The 19416-nt window shown below is 43.8% G+C and overlaps 2 protein-coding genes across 3 annotated transcripts in view; one reads left to right on the top strand and one right to left on the bottom strand.

The window, feature by feature from the left end:
* AGPS (alkylglycerone phosphate synthase) overlaps positions 1 to 5315 on the top strand; it is a 129165-nt gene extending 123850 nt beyond the window's left edge. For both annotated transcript variants that reach the window (XM_075528826.1, XM_075528827.1), the window contains exon 20: positions 1544 to 5315. In XM_075528826.1, the coding sequence (XP_075384941.1) occupies positions 1544 to 1665 (122 nt within the window). In that variant the 3' untranslated portion in view covers positions 1666 to 5315. The remainder of the gene's footprint in view (positions 1 to 1543) is intronic.
* Positions 5316 to 11857: 6542 nt separating this feature from the next.
* LOC142424270 (intraflagellar transport protein 70B) lies at positions 11858 to 15095 on the bottom strand. The gene has a single exon (XM_075529400.1). It carries the CDS (start codon positions 15059 to 15061, stop codon positions 13064 to 13066), a length of 1998 nt encoding a protein of 665 aa, XP_075385515.1. The 5' UTR covers positions 15062 to 15095; the 3' UTR covers positions 11858 to 13063.
* Between the last annotated feature and the right edge of the window lie 4321 nt (positions 15096 to 19416).

Genomic DNA, 19416 nt, shown 5'->3' with positions numbered 1-19416 from the left:
CTATTAAGATTGAAGATTGTAGAACATATCAATTCCTTTTTGCTAATGAGAAAAACTGAGACCAAAGCATTGTGGGTTTTTTGGACATAGTAGAAGAACATCTTTGAAGTGGTACATGAATAAGAATGTGTCCTGCGTGTCTGCTGGTTTTAGAGTTCTCTTAAACAGAATTTCTCTTTTTTGCCTTCGCGGCCACCCCTACACTGCAACTTAATACCAGCCATGCTTTTTTTACTTCCCGAACCCAACCAGAGATGCTTTGGACTCTCAGGGGATCCTGCTGTTTGTTATTTTGATGACAGTGTGACCGTTCCCTGCAGAACTGCACACGGAAGATAGTCTGAGTTGAGTTTGAAGTGGAGTTTAAGGGTTCCAAAAGGCAGCTGCTCCAGTGTATCACACGGCCTGATAACTGGGAATGCATTGTAGAATGACAGGTTGAAAACGTTAATGAAAGGGTTCCCATTCTGGTTGGCCAATTAAATTACTTTTGATGACTTTGAATCATTAATGAGTATTTGTGGGAAATGACCATTTGGATTCCTTTATTACAAAAATGCATTTGTTGGGTAATAACCACAAATAATCCTCACCATAAATTAAAAGGTTTTTTTCTATTTCACCATCCATACACCAGCATATTGCTTTAATTTTTAATGCCAAAGAAAGTACCTATATTTTGTGACATGTCTACTTAGAGAAGGTTGTTTTTCATTGGTGCCTTTGGGAATATCACGTATGCTGCTGGCAGTAGTGTCACTAAGCTACAGCAGAGGAAATGACTACGAGTTAGGGGAAGGAGGGAAAGATACCACTCAGTGTGTAAAAGCAGAAGATAAGTTTGAGTTGGGTTGGGTGTTTATTTAGTGGCTTTAAAGAATCATCTCTATATGAGCCCCCAATAAAATGATTTTTTTTTAAATCGTTTCTAGTTCTAAAAAAAACAATAGGAAAAAAGTAGCCACTGTGTGGGAATATATTTGCTTAAAAATAGTTAACCAAAAAGGGGGAATTGGAAATGGGAAGTTTCACGAAGTTGTTTTTGTTGTTGGGTTTTTTTTTAATGTTTATTAAGGGACAGCTTTTCTTCTATTTTAAGCTTTTGTACACATATGTCCTGTTGTTTTTGCTCTATTGTACAGTTTCATCTGGCTCTGATGCTTTTCTTCAGTTGCTTCGTTTTCTCTGAAACCTTGACCTGTTTTTGGTAGTTAAGAGGGTGTGTGTTCTTGTGAAATTCATGTTTTTCTCATTTTGTTGTTTGTAAAATGGGCCATACTCTTAGGCCATGCTGCCTCCATCTCCATTTCGTAGTTTACAGAGAAAGGAGACTGTGTGGAGCACAGGCATCCCCTGGGAAGGCATTGGGCTTAATGAGCTTGATAGTCTGGTGGGCTCAATAAATCAAAGAAAGCAAAACATTTCTCATTTTTGAATAAAAGCATTTATCACACAGTGTTTGTTCATTCATGGTCACAAGATTGATTGGTCCCAGCATCACAGTGTAGTGTATACTGAAGCATTGTTGATTCTGTTTTTCCAGTGGGCAAGTTGCGGAAGCAGTGGCTTAAGGAAAGCATCTCTGATGTCGGCCTTGGGATGCTGAAGTCTGTCAAGGAATACGTGGACCCCAACAACATCTTCGGAAATGGAAACCTTTTATAAATTCAGTGTAGAACATCACTTTTTCCCCCAATTTCTCAACTATGGTTATACCAGTAATCAAATATGTCATGGACTGTATTTCAACTCAATTTGTTTGTTGGTTTTGAAATGAGTTTGTTTTCAAGTCTTGTTTTTTTTTTCCGTTCCTTAGTTTGTTTTGTTTCTATGTCTGTGGATTGACAGAGGGTATTTCAAAATCTCTCGCATTGTAGGTGCATCAGTTTACAGCCAAACGGTCATCAATTTAAGTTTTATTCAGGCAACACAAAACTGCTTATTGTTACATCCAAGGAGGATGCTGCCAGCTGTGTTGTATTGAAGCGTCCTCCTCGAGGGAGGGGAAGAAAGGCAGATATCGGTGTTATCTCTTTTCCAAAGGTTGTTTGTGGGAAGGCTCCTACTGAGGAGCGGTGTCTGCATGTGCTGCTCAGGAGCACACTCCAGTGTGAGTAGTAGGCGGTTCAGGAGAGAGCATATCCGACCAGGAAAGGTGATAGGCAGCTTGTTCTTTGGGATGCCTTCAGTTTTGTCAGGTGCTTCACCTGCATTTTCCTTGCAATTAGTATATGTAGAGAAAGACCTTAAATCATCACTATACAAACTGTACTGTTATGGGATGCATTTTTAGCCTCTGTGTTTTTGTATCTGCTGCAGCGTGAGCTGCCCTTGTAACCCTGACATAACCTACTGCTACATCGTGGTTCGTTCGTTACGTTTCGTAAGGAGAGCTGACTCAGTAGGTGAAGACAGGTTTACCACAAAACTCAACGTCTCTCTTCACTGTCGATTCCTAATGTTTCTTGTTTCACTGTCTTATGCTGAGCTGCAGAAGCAGCAGCTACAACAGGAGCAGAAGGAGGAAGACATCTTGCCCGAATATCTCCAGTAGGAGGGATTGTTGGACTAAGGAAACAGTCAACATTGAGCTATTATTGAATCTGAAAGCCCTAACAGTTCCAATGATAAAAAGAATTTTTTTCAAATTAATCCAAACAGCATGATAAATTTTCATCTGAAAGTAAAGTTTCCATTTAATTTTTAATAATGGCTTAATGCCTGTTTTGAATTACTGGTTTAACCTAAATTTTTAGAAGAAAGTAATATAATGCATACATACCATAATCAAAAGTTTGAAATATCATATTTCTTAAATAATGAGAACATTAATCACCTTTAGCCAAGCATTTTTACATTGAAACCTGGATATTAAAATGAGTGAAATGATTACTTTGAATTACTGCCTGTCAAGGTTCATGATCACATTTTGAGATGGATTCTTTTCTTAATGCAATACTTAACTTTTTATAATTTTTTAAAATTGATATTTGATCAGTTCGTGTAAGCCAATCTGCGGACAGTCCTTTACAAGGACATCTGTCTGTGCAGCAGAGCCCCACAGCATGGGGCAGTTTGATATCTTTTATATCTGAAGTAGCCTTAACCAGACAAGCGGACATTTAAAATCGACAAAATGGCATTTTTAAGACTTCAAAATGATAAATCATTTTTAACTATTAAATTTGGCTTCAAACTAATAAACCTAAATCGCTAAGCAAATCAAAATTAAATATTAGTTTAACAACAAAACTGAAATATGTATCTATTAGAAGCTCCCTTCATTGGTGATTTATTTTTGATTGTACAACTTCCAGCAGACCTTTGCTTAAAGTCCTTGATTTTTGAAATAGTTGGATACTTGAGGAGGAAATTTTCTCTAAAATGAAAATTCTCAGCTTTATAAAAATTCATCAAAATAATTTCTCTAGTTATTGAAATGTAAAGTGTAATAAGGTACTAATAGCTCACTGGAAGTGTATACATGTTCCTGAGTTTTAAAAAAAGTTTTAAAATAAAACTTACAGATTCATCAGCAGATCCATTCCTTGCATGTGCTTGTTATTAACACACTTTCTGAGGGAATTCAGGTTTCAATAACTTCGGAAGTCTTTGCTTGGTGTTAGTAAACAAAAGCCAAAACAAGCCCACTGCCGTCAGGGTGACTGCAACTGATAGCACTGTAGAGAGAGAGAACTGCCAGTGCTGTGAATTCTGTGAGCTGACTGCCACACCTCTGTCCCCACTGCTGCCGAGCACTTGAGCCACCAAGCCACCAAGATTCCTTGACTTGGTATTAGACAACTATGTACCAGTACAACCAGAATGCTCCTGAGAGGCAACACAGACTTGCTTACCTTGGGCATCTTGCCAGGAATGGCCTGACCTGGAAAGGGACGTTGTGATTGGTAAAGTAGAGCATCGGTGAAAAGACGGCGACCCTCTGTGAGACAAACTGACGCAGTGGCTCCAAGAATGTGCTCATCGCTGCAGTGCTGGTGGGACGGTGCCAGGCCGGCCGGTGCTCTGCTCTGTGGAGTCGGACGGAACCCACTCACCGGTCCCGGCAACAGCGGCCGCCGACATCGTTGTCTGCGCTCGTCGAGAGGGCGCCGGGGCAAGGAGCGGTTTACTTTGGCTTTTCCTTCGCCGTGTATGCAGGGTTCCAGCTTTAATTTTACAATGGCAACCATGCGATAGTATGTGCGAGGATCCTTTTGAAGCACGTGAACATTCATCAATACTGTTTCACTCTGATTTAGTAAATTAGAAAGTCAGTTCCCCAGTTTCCTGGGGTGCTTCTGAGAGTTGCCTCTAAATTTACAGAAGACTTGAGTTCATAAGTACTCTGAGAGCACTTCAAATGTTGCCTTTTAACTCTGAAATGTCTGGGGAAAATGGCTTCATAAAGCTGAGACCTTTGTTTATGTAAAGCTTCTTCACTCATTTTTAATAAGCTTGTATTAAATATCAAAAGCCCATTTTAGTACTGCATCACATATGTTTGTCTTTAATCAATTTTAGTTACATTTTCCTCAGTTTTGATGATGTCACATTTGGGTTGACGTTTCAGTGGGAGTGAAACTTGCTGATAGTGAGAAATAGCCTGAGTACTGCTAAATACTCCAATAGGCTTTATTGACCCCTAGAGAAATCGATGCCTTAATGTTTAGTGCAGTTGACAGTGCATAAGTGAATTCCATCTTATGCTAAGTAACTTGAGCTTTTTTAGTAAGGACTAAGCGAGCCACACATTTGTGTCAAGCTTTTTGCCACAAAGGATGAAATTATTTCCTATTCTGAGGACTTGGGTGTTGTCCTAAAATTACTTTCTTACTGTATCACTGTTACTTAAAAGTTATATGAAGTTGGTAGCCTTTTAATATGCATACATGGTCGGTGTGTTTGGGAAACAAACTCAAAATAAGACTCCATTTTCATCAGCATATGTGTGTATATGGGACACAGATGGTTGCAAGGAAATCTCTTCAGAATATTAGGAATTGCTAAGTCTTCGTTTGCATTTTCAAAATGCCTTTCTGCATGTTGGCCTCAATGATTTGCCATTATCATGTTGTTTCCTAACCACAATTGATCAAAGAAGTTCAGTTGTCCCAATCAGAAGTGTGTTATAATGACGTATTCAAAGGGAAACTCACTTTTGTTGCGCTACTGTTCCATACAAATGTAGAGCACGGTATTTACTGTTGGGTGATGGACAGAATGCACATGATGCTGGTGTTTGAGGTGGCCAAAATGTAACATTGTGGAAAGTATGTATCAATTACCAAAAAAAAAAAAAATAAGGAATTAAGGACCACTATAATAGTTTTTTATTCACAAAATCTTGAGTAATCTAGATTTAAAGCAGAGCTTAATTCATGCAGAGGGAAAGGATGAAGATAAACAGTTTGGGATTAAGAATTGAGAATCCAGGGTATTTGATCTTTGGCTTTTTGAGTTTTGGAAGCTTAACCTTGCCAGAGATATCACCTTTCCAATAAGCCACATGCCAATAAGTTCCTTGAATTCATCTTAATTTCACTTTCCCGGAAAATGAACACCTTGGAGATGTTGAATCTATAAAGTACAAAAAGTTTTCTCAAACTGTTGAAGTACAGTATCTGATATGAAGGATGTAAGTTACTCATCTTTCTGCCCCCAAGCCAAATGTATGTCTTTAGTGTGTAATTTAACTGTAAAAATTGCTTGTAATGTCAAAAGATTTAAAAAAACTTATATTGTTAATAAAAAGGACCTGCGTCTGTTTTTTTTTCTTCAAAGAGAGTATGAAACTATTGATTCTTCTCTTTATGTATGAGTTTTTATTTTAACATTTCACCTTCATCTATGTTTCCACCACTTTAAAAACAGAAAATTCTTTATACTTTCATGGATGTAACATTGTCGCTATGTACAATCTGAAGATCACAGACCCCCTTTTGATTTCTAGTTGAGCATATTGTTAGCCAGAAGCCAATGCTATATTCTTAGGAGAGGTGTAGTCTCCTGTGAACTTGAAGCATTCCTCCAAGGACGGGCCCTCTTGTGCTATCCTAACCCCCACGGTCATTTCTTCGACACAGGACCACTAGTGAATACTGCATATCAATAAGTACCGTTCAAACCAAAGAGAACGAACTACTTTTAGTTCTGCGAACACAAAAAGATTCATTTTTTATTTCCAGGGGGAGATTGTTACTTTCTTTTTCACAAGGAAGAATGCAGGACATACCTTTAAACACAAGTTTCAGAGACCAAAATTCCACATCAGAGATGGAAAACAAAATTTTGTATTTCTTAGCAAATGCATGCATGGTTTTAAGACATTTTACTGTTGATAGTGTTTTCCTTGTTAGGAAAGCCACATGAACACCTACAAAAATTTGTTTGATTCTTAAAATGTGCTTGTTCACATACCCAGAAGACACGAAATACTACTACTGGTATACAGCTTCGGGAATTATCTTTGGAGCAGCTTAGAATCTCCGCAAAAGCTCACAGTGCCTTGTTGGGGTTTGGTTGGTTTTGTTTTGTTTTCTTGAACTAGCCATTGTTTAAAATGAGCGGGAATGAATAGGTTTTTGAAGAAAGGTGGTTTGGAGGTACGAGGCAGTTGCTCTCCAAGACCATGCCAAGCAGTAAGTAGTTGTATGAGCTCACTGTGTGGTGGACCTGCACTCACATCTAGCGACTCAGTGGGGTTTCTCTGTACTTTTCTTTCCCCCTTTCATCCCTACTGTTCCGACCTGGCCACCCTCACGGCTCAGCGGATGTGGATGTGAGAGTCACCACCTGCTGCTGCTCAGTGGGTTCTGTCCGTTGTGTGTCAGCCCTTTGTTGTGTGACGGTGCCTTCTGAGTAATCTCTTCCTGGACAATAATAAATCATGTGAGACATGAGTGTAGGTTAATTTCCTTAATTTTTGTCTTTTCTGCTAAGCCTGTGAAATACTTTGATACCACTTGACTGGATACTACCTTATCGTGAGTCTTCCTTGAAGGCGTGCATATTCCTGCCAGTGCTGTAGTCGTCTTTGGGGAGCAACCTGTGGGGAAGCACTTGTATCTAAGCCATTTCACTGCTGCCACAAGTGCATACAAACAACTCTGTTTACATCTGTAGTCCGAAGGTAAATCTGTAGCGGGAAGGAAAGGTGCTGAGACTCCAGCGGGACTTCCCTCAGTTCAGACAGCCATACTGCTTTCCACAGGGCTCAACGCATCGTCTACTGTGCTCTGTATGTTGCGAATTCTTCTTTTACTGGTTTTCATAGACTGTATGAACAAATGCCCATGTGTGAGCTTTAAACTGTGCTGGGCGTGGGGGTTAATAAAACGATACCACAATCACTCATTGTTAGGAAAAAGCATTATTTCCTGTGAACCCATTGTTGACAGCATCATGCTGTGCCAGGTCAGGGGTGGGGGTGACGATGAATTCGCTTTTCTAGCAGTGGAGGACATGTGCACAGGTGTTGATTCTTGTCTCCACCTGGGATTCCCATGTTGGAAGGAAGACTGTCAAGTGACCCCCATCAACATGATGGCATGTTGTCATTAGCCACTCAATTTTAACTCCTACATGGGTCATACAAGCTCAGACAGAACGAACCTTAGAAATTGTTACGCATTGCACATGGGCCAGAAGTCCGCTAGGAATGATACACCCCACACTGACATGGGTGTTAGGTTCACCGGAGATAGAACTGAACCCTGACACACACTGCTGGCGAAGTGGAAACCATAGCAAAGAGTAAGCTTTTCTCCAAAAGGAAAATCTTACTCCTCAAATTCCCCATGTCCATTTTCAGGCAATGGCATGCCACGGTCGGGTCAGATGCTGTGTGGACACCACACTGCCTGGGAGCAGGGGGCCTGTACTGCTTGCGTCTTCTGCTAATCCAGGGGCCTCCCTGGGCTTTGCTTCCATGCTGGAAAGACTGCTATTCTGTGAGCCTCAGCTGCTGGGCCCTTCAAGGTCTCTGCTGCTGGCTCCTACCACTGCTACCCAGGCTCATGTTCTCTCTTTGAGCACCACACTACCAAAGCCTGGGCTGCCCAAAGGTCTCTGGCTCCCACCACCCTGCCCGGGGAGAGGGGGGGATATGGCACAGGGCACACTCGGGCTTCTGTCCTGCACGGGCCTGTCGCGCAGCTCAAGCATCAGGCAAACCTGCGTGGAGGCATTTGTCAGCTGCTCCCGGCCTGAGGGCACCCAACTACCTTGCCCTTCCCAGCTGCCTCTATGGGAGCCCTCCATCTCTGACCAGTGCTAACAGCTCTCTTCCCAGTCTAGAAGGTTCCTAGGGCAGAGACCCCTGTCCAAGAGACACACTCCACTCCACGCCACGCCCTTCTTCCAGATGATATATAACTCCCAAATGGCAAACCCAACCAATTCCTTAGTGGACTGCAAAGGGGCTTTAACACTATTGGGAGAATTTTGAAGTAATTATTTGCATAAGGAGTCCTGGCATCACAGTGGACTGACTTCTAACTAAAAGGTCGGCAGTTCTAAACTACCAGCCCCTCAGAGGGAAGACAGGGCTCTCCATTCCCGTGAAGGCTTACAGCCCCAGAAACCCACAGGGGCAGTTCTCTGTCCCATGGGATCACTGTGAGTCAGAATCAGTTCTGTGGTCATTTTGTGGTTATTGTTAATTATTTGCACAGTAAATTGACCAATAACAAGACTGTGGCCCACCCAGTCAGTTTGTAGGAGTTAGAGGTCCATGGCTGTAAATGCCATTATAAGTATTCATTATACCACAGAAATCATCTTATTTCTACCCTGTGTAAAAAAACCAAAACCCACTGCCAAGCCCAAGGGGCACAAACACCCAGTCTCCTGAACAACTGCTCTTTCTAAATGGGACTGTATTGTCTTTTCAGGAAACCATGTCTGCTCACCTGAAATGGGCACTGTTTAGCCACTATACCATTAGGGCTCCTACCTCAGCTATTGTCCAATCAGCTTTTACTCAAGTCAGTTTCTACATCATGCTTGATCCTAACTTCTTTGGAGACACATTTCAGAGTAGTGCCAACGTGTCCTTTATTTAAAACAAAACAATATAAACAAAACCCACTCTCATCTAGTTGACGGTGATTCGCTGCCCTGGACTCTGACTGCTCTTGAGATTGTAGGACAGAGTAGAGGTGCCTCTGTGGGCTCCTGAAGGTCTAAATCTATTTTCTTTAACTTTTATTTATTTAGTGGTTGAGAATACATACAGCAGTACATACACCAATTGAACAATACCCATATGGACCATTTAATGGTATTGATTACTTTGAGGCTGTGAATCTTTACAGGAGCAGAAAACCTCTTTCTCCGGCAGACCTAGCTGGTGTGTTTGAACAGCCAACTTTGTGGTTAGCAGTTCAATGCCTGAACCACAGAGCCACCCCTAGGTGGCACTCCTAGTGATGGCACCACTACATTTATGGTAGACATTGCAGTGTTGATTCAAACTGAACTTGAATTTTACCAAAACTTTTCCTTTTTTCCATATGTAACATTTTGACATCTCCCTGGAGGCTGAAATGTTTAATTCAGCTGATGCCACATTCAGAGAGGGACTGTCACCAGGACCTCAAGTCCAGGGTCATTCCTGGTACTGGTCAAAGGAGTCTGTGCTTGGTGGCTCTGCTCGGAAAGGTCAAGCTCGTGTTCGCACAGGAGAATGTGGCTGTAACTAGTCAAAAAACATGCCCATATTCTGCTCATGTGTGTTTAGACCCCAGATGATGAAATACTGAACTTCATATTTGGTCCAATTAAAATAGACTACACCACTACTATCAAGAAATCATAAGAGTAAAAGGAATAAAGGTAAACCTTATTAAGGAAAGTACTTAAGGTAGAAAGACCCCTCAGGACCAATAATGAGAGCAGCGATAACAGGAGGGGAAGGAGAAGGTGTGGCAAGAAAGGGGGAACCGATCACAATGATCTACACATAGCCCCCCTCCCAGGGGGACAAACAACAGAAAAGTGGGTGAAGGGAGACATCAGGCAGTATAATACATGAAAAAAAATTACAAGTTATCAAGGGTTCATGAGGGAGGGAAGGGAGGGGAGGGGGGAAATGAGCTCATACCAAAGGCTCAAGTAGAAAGCAAATGTTTTTTTAAATGATGGCAATAAATATACAAATGTGCTTGACACAATGGACATAAGTATGGATTGTGATAAGAGCTGTATGAGCCTCCAATAACGTGTTTTAAATAATTAAAACAAGAAATATAGAACGATTAGGAACAAAGGGGTCATCTCCATCAAATGCCTGTGCTAAAGTTGCTGGCCATAGCAAGGAGGGCAGGCACACATTACACACCTATGGGGACCATCCAGGGTGGAGCATGCTCAGTCCCAGGTCACCTAGACCCAGGTGGAGAACAACCTGGGCACACCCATGTGGACCTAAACTCAGCCAATGAGATCAGCCAATACCCTCAGCCATGCCCATCCCCTACACAAAGGGTCGACCTTGCTCTTTGAGGTTGCTCTCTTGCAGGTCGGGAGTGTGGGAACTCTCCTTTGTTCATGTGCCTCTCAAGATTTACTCTCTCCTCTCCTCCCATCCCCTCTCCTCTCCTCTCCCCTGCCCTCTCCTCTCCCCTCAGTGGACTCCTCTTAATTAAGGGCCATCCCCAGGGTCCCACGATGTGTGTTTTCTGAGACTAACACCTGAAACTTCCTTTTTCCTCATAAAAGTTATTTGGATTTATAAAAGTGCTTCTGCTGCATGAATTCTTACAGCAGAGACTTGCAAGAACTGAGGTAAACAATCCCAGAAACCAGACACTTACAGACGAGAGGGCAACTGACTGTTCCTGGGAAAATGGAATGGAAAGATACTGGCAAATTTCCACGAACTTTAGGAAATCTTTCCTATGTGCTAAGAGCATGAAGCAAAGCTTTTTGTCAGACTTTACAGGAATGGAAATTTTCCTTCTAATGGCAAGATATGGGATCGTTGTAAAGACACGAGGTGAGATCTAAATGCAAAATCAAAGGGCAGTAAGTGCTAGCTGCCGGGCCAGGTTGGTCCTGAGGCTGCTGTAGCCAGGCAGGCCACAGTCCTTCATTGGACGCGGACACCTCCCTGGGGAGGGACAACCCCGACTCCTTTACCAGGAAATCTCAACTGCCCAGCGCCAAGGAGTTAAACACTGTTCTGAAAGCTTCTTATGTTCTGAAAAGCTAAATTACACATACATGTACTCCACAAATACCCGGCACCTGGGTAAATAAATTGGCTGAATGAAGACTGGGGAACCGAGGTGGGTGGAGGAGGAAATCTGGGAAACATTCGTTTTTGGGTGGCTAACAGGACTCACACACTGTTTCTTACAAAGAAAAAGTCGCTTGATTTAGTGGAAAGGGGAGGGAATGATCATCAGAAAGACAATGTGGCTATTGAAAATGAGACGACAGTTCATTTACTCTACAAATCTTAAGGAGTCCTGAACCCGGAACAGAACCACTGCTCAAAGAAACAGCAACACTTAGTACAAAGGTTGTTGACGGAGGAGCGTTCCCAGAGATGGGGCCACCACAGAGGTCAGTGAGCACTGCTTTCCCAGTACGGGAGCAAAGCCTCAATTGTCAATGGTAGCAGCTCAGATCCTCAAGTAGTTCCACTTCATATGAGCTACATTCTTCAATCAACCCGACAGATTTTAAGTTTGGAAGTCGGTCATGTAACAGATGAATACTTCATCTGAGTACCTTTGGGACAAAGTGGGTCTTCCCTGAAGGGGAAAGAAAAAAAAAAAAAATATATATATATATATATATATTCTTTAAAGAAAATAAAACAATATATATTGATATATATTCCTTATGACAGGTTTCTGAACTCTAAGTGGAAATAGCAGGCTGAACCTTAACAAATTGTGATTTTCTTAGGTAAAAATTTTTCAAAATCAGTTAATTTCCAAAGATTCAATGAGTTACTTTATTTTCCTAAACCAGGACAAGTGAAGATCAACAGGTTTCAGAAGAGGGGTGAGTGTGGGGAAACAAATGGCAAAACTCTTAGGATTCAGCAAATGAAAGACCTGAGCAGGCTCAGTCACTTCCCACTGAGGACACTTGGAAAGCACTGCAAGGGTTGGGGGAATGAAACTGGCACTGCGAGTCCACTAGGTAAAGTGTCAGGACCCACTCACTGGCTTTCCCACCTGTGTGTGTCCAAGAGAAGAGTTTGGTGGCAGATGGAAATAGTGTACAATTTTTCCTTATCCAAAGGCTACGAGGTGGAAGCACACCCCATATTAAGATCTGCTCAAATGGCAAAGACACAGGTAGGAGCTAACAAGTGAGTTCGAGAGCCATCTGCGCTACACATCACTGTTGCAGGTTAATGAAAGCTATTGCCAAAGCCAACCAGGCATAGCACATCTTGTTCACGGGTTCAAAATATTAATAGGGCAAAAGAAATCCATGGAAATGTCTTTGTCATTTGTTTATTGTCTCTATGCTATAGCACCATAATTCTGTGAGGACACATGTTTACCCACTGAATTTTACATGTTAAAAAAATCTAAATCCTAAGAGGAGGCGGGGGTGGGGGTGGGGGGGGGCTTGAGTATTGGAATATGCTGCCAGAATATTCTAAAATCTATGTGAAACATAAACATAACAAATTAGTAGGGTAAATGAGAATAGACCATGAATCCCTGAAGTGATTATTAAAACCCAGAAACCCTCTACTTTAATTAGAGTCCTACCTAGCTAGACCTGATAGCACAGAGTCCCTGAATGACGTAAGCCATACACAAAGGATCCTCAAGACACAGCAAAACACAAAGATAACAAAGGAGTGAGACACAGTCCTAACAAGTTACAACTTCCCCTCGACCAGCTTTTAACATATTTGTAAATCAGCTTTCTAAATTACTTATCAAAAGCATTATCTAATTCTTATAATTATAAACAGTACAAAGTTCACCATATAACAATTCTAACGATCCCAAAGATTAAAGTAAAATATAACTACATACTAGATATAGATAACAAAGCATATGATAAAAGCCATTATCAGCCATAATTACATATTCCACCCTGTAATCTCATAAATCAAAGCTCTTAGCTGTCTGGATTCATATGTGACTGTGTTCTTTCCAATATGCAGTCTTTCTTCTTCCAGCGGTTGTTCAATAACTGCAGGTATGTTCCTGCCATACAGTTCACATTGCTCTAGAAACTGGACGCATTCTTGAATAACACTGTCACGTAACATGATAGTGTGTTTTGACATGTTTTCTAGTAAGGACAGAAAGCATCTTTTGGCATAATACCACGTATCGGTTCCCAGCTTTTTGTGATAAGGTTCCAGGCTCTTGATCACTCGAGAAATGCCGAAGTCATAATTCCCTTTGGCACAGTACAGTGTCCCTATCACCAGGTTGACAATACACAGGTGGTAGATCTTCTTGTCGGGGTCTTCATAGGACAGCTGCTCTTCCTCCTTTTCGATCTTCCTCATCAGCTCCTCAGCCTCTTCATTTTGGCTTGTCATAATGTATGAAACGCAGAGGTTAGCTAATACAATAGCGCTGACATTCAGGATGTTATCATAATGCTTCTTGACAATGGGCTCATAAAACCCAATCGCCTCTTTGTACTTGTTCTCCTGCATGAACAGAACATGAGCCACGTTCAGCTTCCACACATCGTGGTCGTTACAGAACTCCACAGATTTGCGGAAGATCTTTTCCACCATTGTGTAGTTTTCCAGGTTCCAGTAGATTTTTGCCTGGGCCATCAACACAGGGATATACTTCTCCAGGGTTTCATCATACTCATTAACAGCCTTTTTGACAGCTTCGTCGTCTCTGTTGTGTCTGGCTTCCTGTACTTGAATAGTGAGTTTCCGGAGCTGCTCTGTCAGCATCGCAGCTAATCCATCAAGCTTAATGAAAGCCTCTTCAGGTGCGGTCTGGCAGGTGATCATGGCGTCCAAGAAGTCATAGAGATAGGGTGTGAGGAACCTGTAAGTCAAATGTGCGTTTTCTGCCAGGACATCTGCCGCCAGGTCGAAATATTCATATTTGCAGTAGAGGAGCAGCAGGTTGCCAAACGTCTCTGGGGGAAAGGGGTTCTGTTGGAGTAAGAACTGTAGCTTTTCGAATCCTTCTGTAGGTTTGGCGTCCATGTTCATGAGCGCTTGGTTGTGTAAAGTCACAGGATCTAACTCTTCCTCTGCCCTGGGTGGCATGTCAGTGAGGGCTTCCTGGGCCGCTTCATGGTTTTTCAGCTGGAATTCAATGGCTGCCTTGAGGTTGAAGGCTTCCACCAGAGCAGTCTGGTGAAGGACCAGGGTGTTGCCAACACTGCGAACATCGATGCCCTCCGTGGTCATGCCCACACCCAGCTCGGGATGCTGGCGGATGCCATGCTCAATAATGTCTGCGATGTGCTTCAGAGCTGAGGCATACTGCCTGCTGCTGTAATAGGCCAAAGCCAAGTTGTAGGAAAGGTCAGGCCGATACCCGGAGGCCTGCAGGGCCGCCGAGAACTTGGCGCACGCGGCTGCATACTGGCCCTCCTTGTAGAGCAGGCAGCCCAGGTTGACCTGCCCGTCGAGCTCACTCTCGCCCCCACCGTCGTCGCCTCCGTCCCCGCTCAGCAGCTGCTCCACCAGGCTGCGGGCCCCGGGCAGGTCGCCCTCACTGTACTTGATGGCGGCCTGCAGGCGGAGCACCCGGCCGTTGTAGGCGGGGTTGTCCAGGAGCAGGAAGGCCACCCGGGTGGCCTCTGGGTACAGGCAGGCCTTGTACAGGGCCTGGGCCTGGTACAGGCGGTACTGCTCCAGGTCCGGGTGCAGCTGGCTGAGCTGCTCGTAGCACTCGGCGGCCAGCGCGAACTCCTGCAGGCGGTAGTAGCAGTAGCCCAGCAGCGACAGGCCGGCGCGGCTCCTCGCGCTGCGCTGCACCTCCCCGCCCAGCAGCTGCACCGCCTCGGCGAAGCGCGAGTCGCGGACCAGACGGTACACGGTCGCCGTGAACTCCCCGTCGGGAATCTCCGAGCCGCTCAGTCCCGCCATAACTGACCAGAGTCTGGTGCATTCTCGTTGCCAAGACAACAGTCGAACCGGAACCGGAAGCCTGCGGAAACATTTGCTCCGGAAGTTACTTTGCCGCGGGAAGGCTCTGGCCGTGAGAAGATGCCCTGAGGTTGAGTCTCTTAGCTTGATTCGCTCTGCGGAGAACTCCAGACTGCAGAGGCTCCAGCCAGGGAATGGGAAAGGCAGCCTTTCCGGTCATTCGGGAACGGAAACTCCAATTCCCGGCATGCCTCTCTCCAAGCGCCACTTGCGGAAGTGGTTGCGCTGCCTGCTGGGGAATTTAGTTTCAGGCGAAGGCTCTCCAGCGGCTGGCAACGTGGTTTCCACAGGCCTTTCCTCGTTACTGCAGGTTAGGCTTGTTGGCAGCGTCTGTTACACCCCTTTCGATCGTTGCGTGCTTACAGCCAGAAATCCCATGCGTTGTTGAGCTTTGTACAGAGAATGTCTCACATTTTGTTTGTGTAAAGGAACTGGAATGGAAAAGGCCCAATGTCTCCTTGGAATACTCCCCAAAATGAGTAGCTTCAGTGTTCAGGTGTCTGGAAGTCAGTTTGTGGGTAGCCTTTTCCAGGGAAAAACTTTGGAAGACAAAAATGTGTCTTTCTCCATGCACTGTTTTTTTCCCCTCTCTTTCTTTTAAAACCCTTTGTGATCTGTATGAAAGGTTACAGAGCAAACTGCTTTCCACTCAGCAGCTCATACCATTTTACTTCTTCACATGTTTGCAATCCACAGTGTTAACTGCATTCTTCCCACCTCCACCGCAGTTTACTCTGCCTTTCTTGGTGTGCTAGCTGTTGAGTGGGCTGCGTGCCCGTGGACTGTGAACTGCAAGATCAGCAGTGTGAGCCCATCAGCTGCCCTGAGGGAGAAAGATGAGCATTTCCCCCCTTGCTAAGAAAACCCACAGGGGCAGTTATTCCCTGCCTTATGTGACTGGCATGAGAAATAATGGACTAAAGGGCAGTGAATGGGTGTGAGTTGGTCCTTTCCTATCCCATCGAATAAAGCAGGCCAAAGAATGGATGGATTTGAATGGTGGTGCTGGTGAAGAATATTGAAAACATCACGAACTGCCAAAAGAATGAGGAAGTCTGCCTTGGAAGACATACAACCAGAATGCTCCTTAGAAGCAAGGATGAACATAGATGTGTGTTGTGTTAAGACCAATAATGAAACAATCACTCTGTGGTCTTCATATGACTGGGTTGGGTAACAGCTGTGAGCAGATGTTAGCAGTAACTTAACTGGGGTAACAGAGCTCCCAGTTACTGGTTAGGAGGCTTCGGTAGGTGTCTCATTGCTCACATCATGAAATGACTGCATTCATATACTCATCCATTCTTCTCACTCGCTGAGATGTTTGTGAGCACTCTGGCCTTTTGAATGGGACTGGACAAGGAGCCCCTACTGCATCAATACAAAGGACATAGTATACACACTTCAGACAGATGCAACATGGCCTTGGACACCTAGTGCCCCTAGATAATTAGCTGGGCAGGATTGCTATGACCCCACTCGAAGATTTCTCTCTACCTAGTCTCCAGACTCACCCCTGATGCAGGGAAGTGTATTGGTTGAAGGATACTTGCTTCTACTCAGTGATTGGGGATCTTCTTTATGGTTGTCTTCTTGACATTTGTCCCTTATAAACCAGTTCAATTTTTAAATATCCTTATATCAACTTTGACTAAATTGCTACTTACGTTGACAGACCACAGAAACACAAAAGTGCCTTTTATGTCTTTCCTTCATCTCGCTGTTGTGAAGATTTGTGTTTTTGGCTTCTTCCCAATGTGATAAAAATACCAGGATTATCTGCCCCCACCCCCAAAATATTACTGATATCTGCCGGCATCAGTTGGGGTTCTCCTCTCTGAACCAGTACACAGATGTGAGTGTGGCTGCTAAAATGGGCAGAAGGGAGGCTGTGGAGAGTGTGCCTCCTTTCCTGTGCTGCTGCTCCAGAGGCCTGGCTCAGAAAAAGCAGGACAGTCGGCTTAGACAGATGGAGGGCAGGCTCATTTTTGGAATGAAATGAGTGCACAAATCACACTGTGAAATTGGCATGACCATCACGGCTGCTGTGATGGGGCAACTTTTATTTAGTCTTGGACAGGCGTTTGGGGAACTGTGTGTGTGTGTGTGTGTGTGTCTGAAAGGAATCAGTTAATTGATGATAGAAATTCTAGTAAGCAATAAATGAAGTGGACTATTACAAAATGCCATAAAGGATCGCTTTGCTTCCAACTGTATCCTGAGAAGCTGAAGCGCATGTTAAACAGTGAGTGCGCAGTGCCGTTCCGAGTCATAGGCACACATTGGGTGGTTACAGGAAAGTGATGCAGTGACCGGTAGAAAGGAATTAGGTTGTGAGAAAATTGCTTTCGACCTGGGGGTGGGTTTTCCTTGCTGAAGGAGAGGTCTGCTTATCACGTGGAAGAAATCCGTTCAGGAAAAATGCAGAGGAAGTGAAAGTACTATGTGTGTTTGCATGCTAATATGTTTATATTTCCGCCCCGGTAAATATGAGGTAGTCAAATTTCATATGTGATTTACTTAGCATTCTCTTTAACTGATCATTGAAAGGTATTCTTTTTTATTTATCCTTTAAGTACATAAAACCGCTCTCGTTGGCAAGCATTGTTCGTTTTGGAGAATCTGAATAACAGCTATTGTCAAACATCTTTCATGTTAAAGGAAGAGCTTCTGTAAAACCATTGTCCAGTCTTAGCTCCCTCTCAAATGATCCCAGGCCACTTCCTCTAGGAGGGCCTGTTGGCCGGCTCCGAACCTTGCCTTACCCTGGAACTAGGTTGACGTTTTGCCCCTCTGTATCCACTGGCGATGGTAGGATGGACACTTCTGCCGCCTCATTCCTCCTCTCCCCTCCCATAACAGGGACGAAGGAAAACAAACCAGTACCAGATTGGCCATGGCACGGACTGATTTCTAACAGCACTGTTCAATCTTGTAAGCCTTTGTGACAACACTGCACATTGAAGCAACACAGAGAAATGGAACATTACTGTGGAGAGAATTTAATCTTGCTTTGCTGGTGTCCATGTGTATTTACGTCTGTATTGACCAGGAGTGCAGGTCCTTCTTGAGTAGACCTGGATTTTGACAAGCTGGTTGAGCAATCATGGGTTGAATTGAATCCTCCCCAAAGATAGGTTGAAATCCTAACCTCTAGACCTGTGAATGTGATCTTGTTTGAATCTAAGGGTTTTTATTGTATCAGTTAAGCCAGCTGACAGCATACCAGAGTGGACCAAAACCCAAAGCAAACTCACTGCCATCAAGCCAATACCCACTCATAGTGACCTCAGAGGACAGTGTAGAACTTCATTGTAGGTGAAAGCCCCACATTTCTCCCCCATCAGGGTAGAGTGAGTACTAGTTCTACTGCCTTCTGGGTGGTGCCTTCTGGACTGGACGAGGACAGTATGTGAAGATCCATCAACAAGCAAAAGAACAACAAAGACTTCAGCACCCACTTCCAAAAGCCATGAAGGAATGCATGGACCATTTCCTCTCCAACGTTGCGGAAAGATCTGACTAGGCCAAGACCCCGATTTGAACTTTTAACTTCCGAAAGTGTGTGTATGTGTGTTGTGGGGAATCAAGCTCTTTTTAAAAAACTGCCGCCTACTCTGGAGTGTTTTGTTACAGCAGCTCTAGAAAGCTAAGGGTTCTTATCAAACTCAATGCGGGTTAGGCATTGGGCTGTAACCACAAGTGCAGTGGTTCAAACCCCCCAACCATTTCTAGGGAGAAAGACGAGGCTATCTGCTCCTGTACAGTGTCATAGTCACAGAAATCCTGCACAGGGTGGCTATTAATCAGACAGAGGTAGTGGGTTTAGTTAGAGTTCTTCGTGGTTTATGAGGAGGAAATAGCAGAGAAGAGGAAATCCAGGACACTCCATTGAAAAACACCCCCTGTGGTGCAGTGCGCGCTGGGCTGCACCGAAACGCTGTTACCTGATTATGGCTGAGCATCTGTCACAGCTCACATTTCACGAGGCAACGAATGAGTGGGAACATCACGCCTTTTCTTCAAGATCAGGGCGGACAACAGGCCCTTAGATCCAGTCTCTGCCTTTTGGGTGTTATTGTTTCCCGAAAAACAGCCATTAACATAATATATGGTTGGAAAAACAATGGGTCGCCCATTTTTGTTCAGGGTTTTACTTTAGGGCTTTGGTAAGCTTCTGATTGCAGTTGGCCATTTCTCCAGGAGATTGTAAGATCCATGTGCAAAATAGAACTCCCAGGGGCTTCTCTTCCTTTGTTCACGTTTCTCACCCATGTGTTTAGAGTCATGTCACC

Source organism: Tenrec ecaudatus, chromosome 13 (genome assembly GCF_050624435.1).
Source record: "Tenrec ecaudatus isolate mTenEca1 chromosome 13, mTenEca1.hap1, whole genome shotgun sequence".
NCBI classification, from domain to species: Eukaryota; Metazoa; Chordata; class Mammalia; order Afrosoricida; family Tenrecidae; genus Tenrec; species Tenrec ecaudatus.
This window is presented reverse-complemented; position numbering and strand designations above follow the sequence as displayed.

Coding starts and splice junctions, on each gene's coding strand:
- LOC142424270 (XM_075529400.1), bottom strand. CDS start 15,061: ATGGCGGGACTGAGCGGCTCGGAGATTCCCGACGGGGAGTTCACGGCG.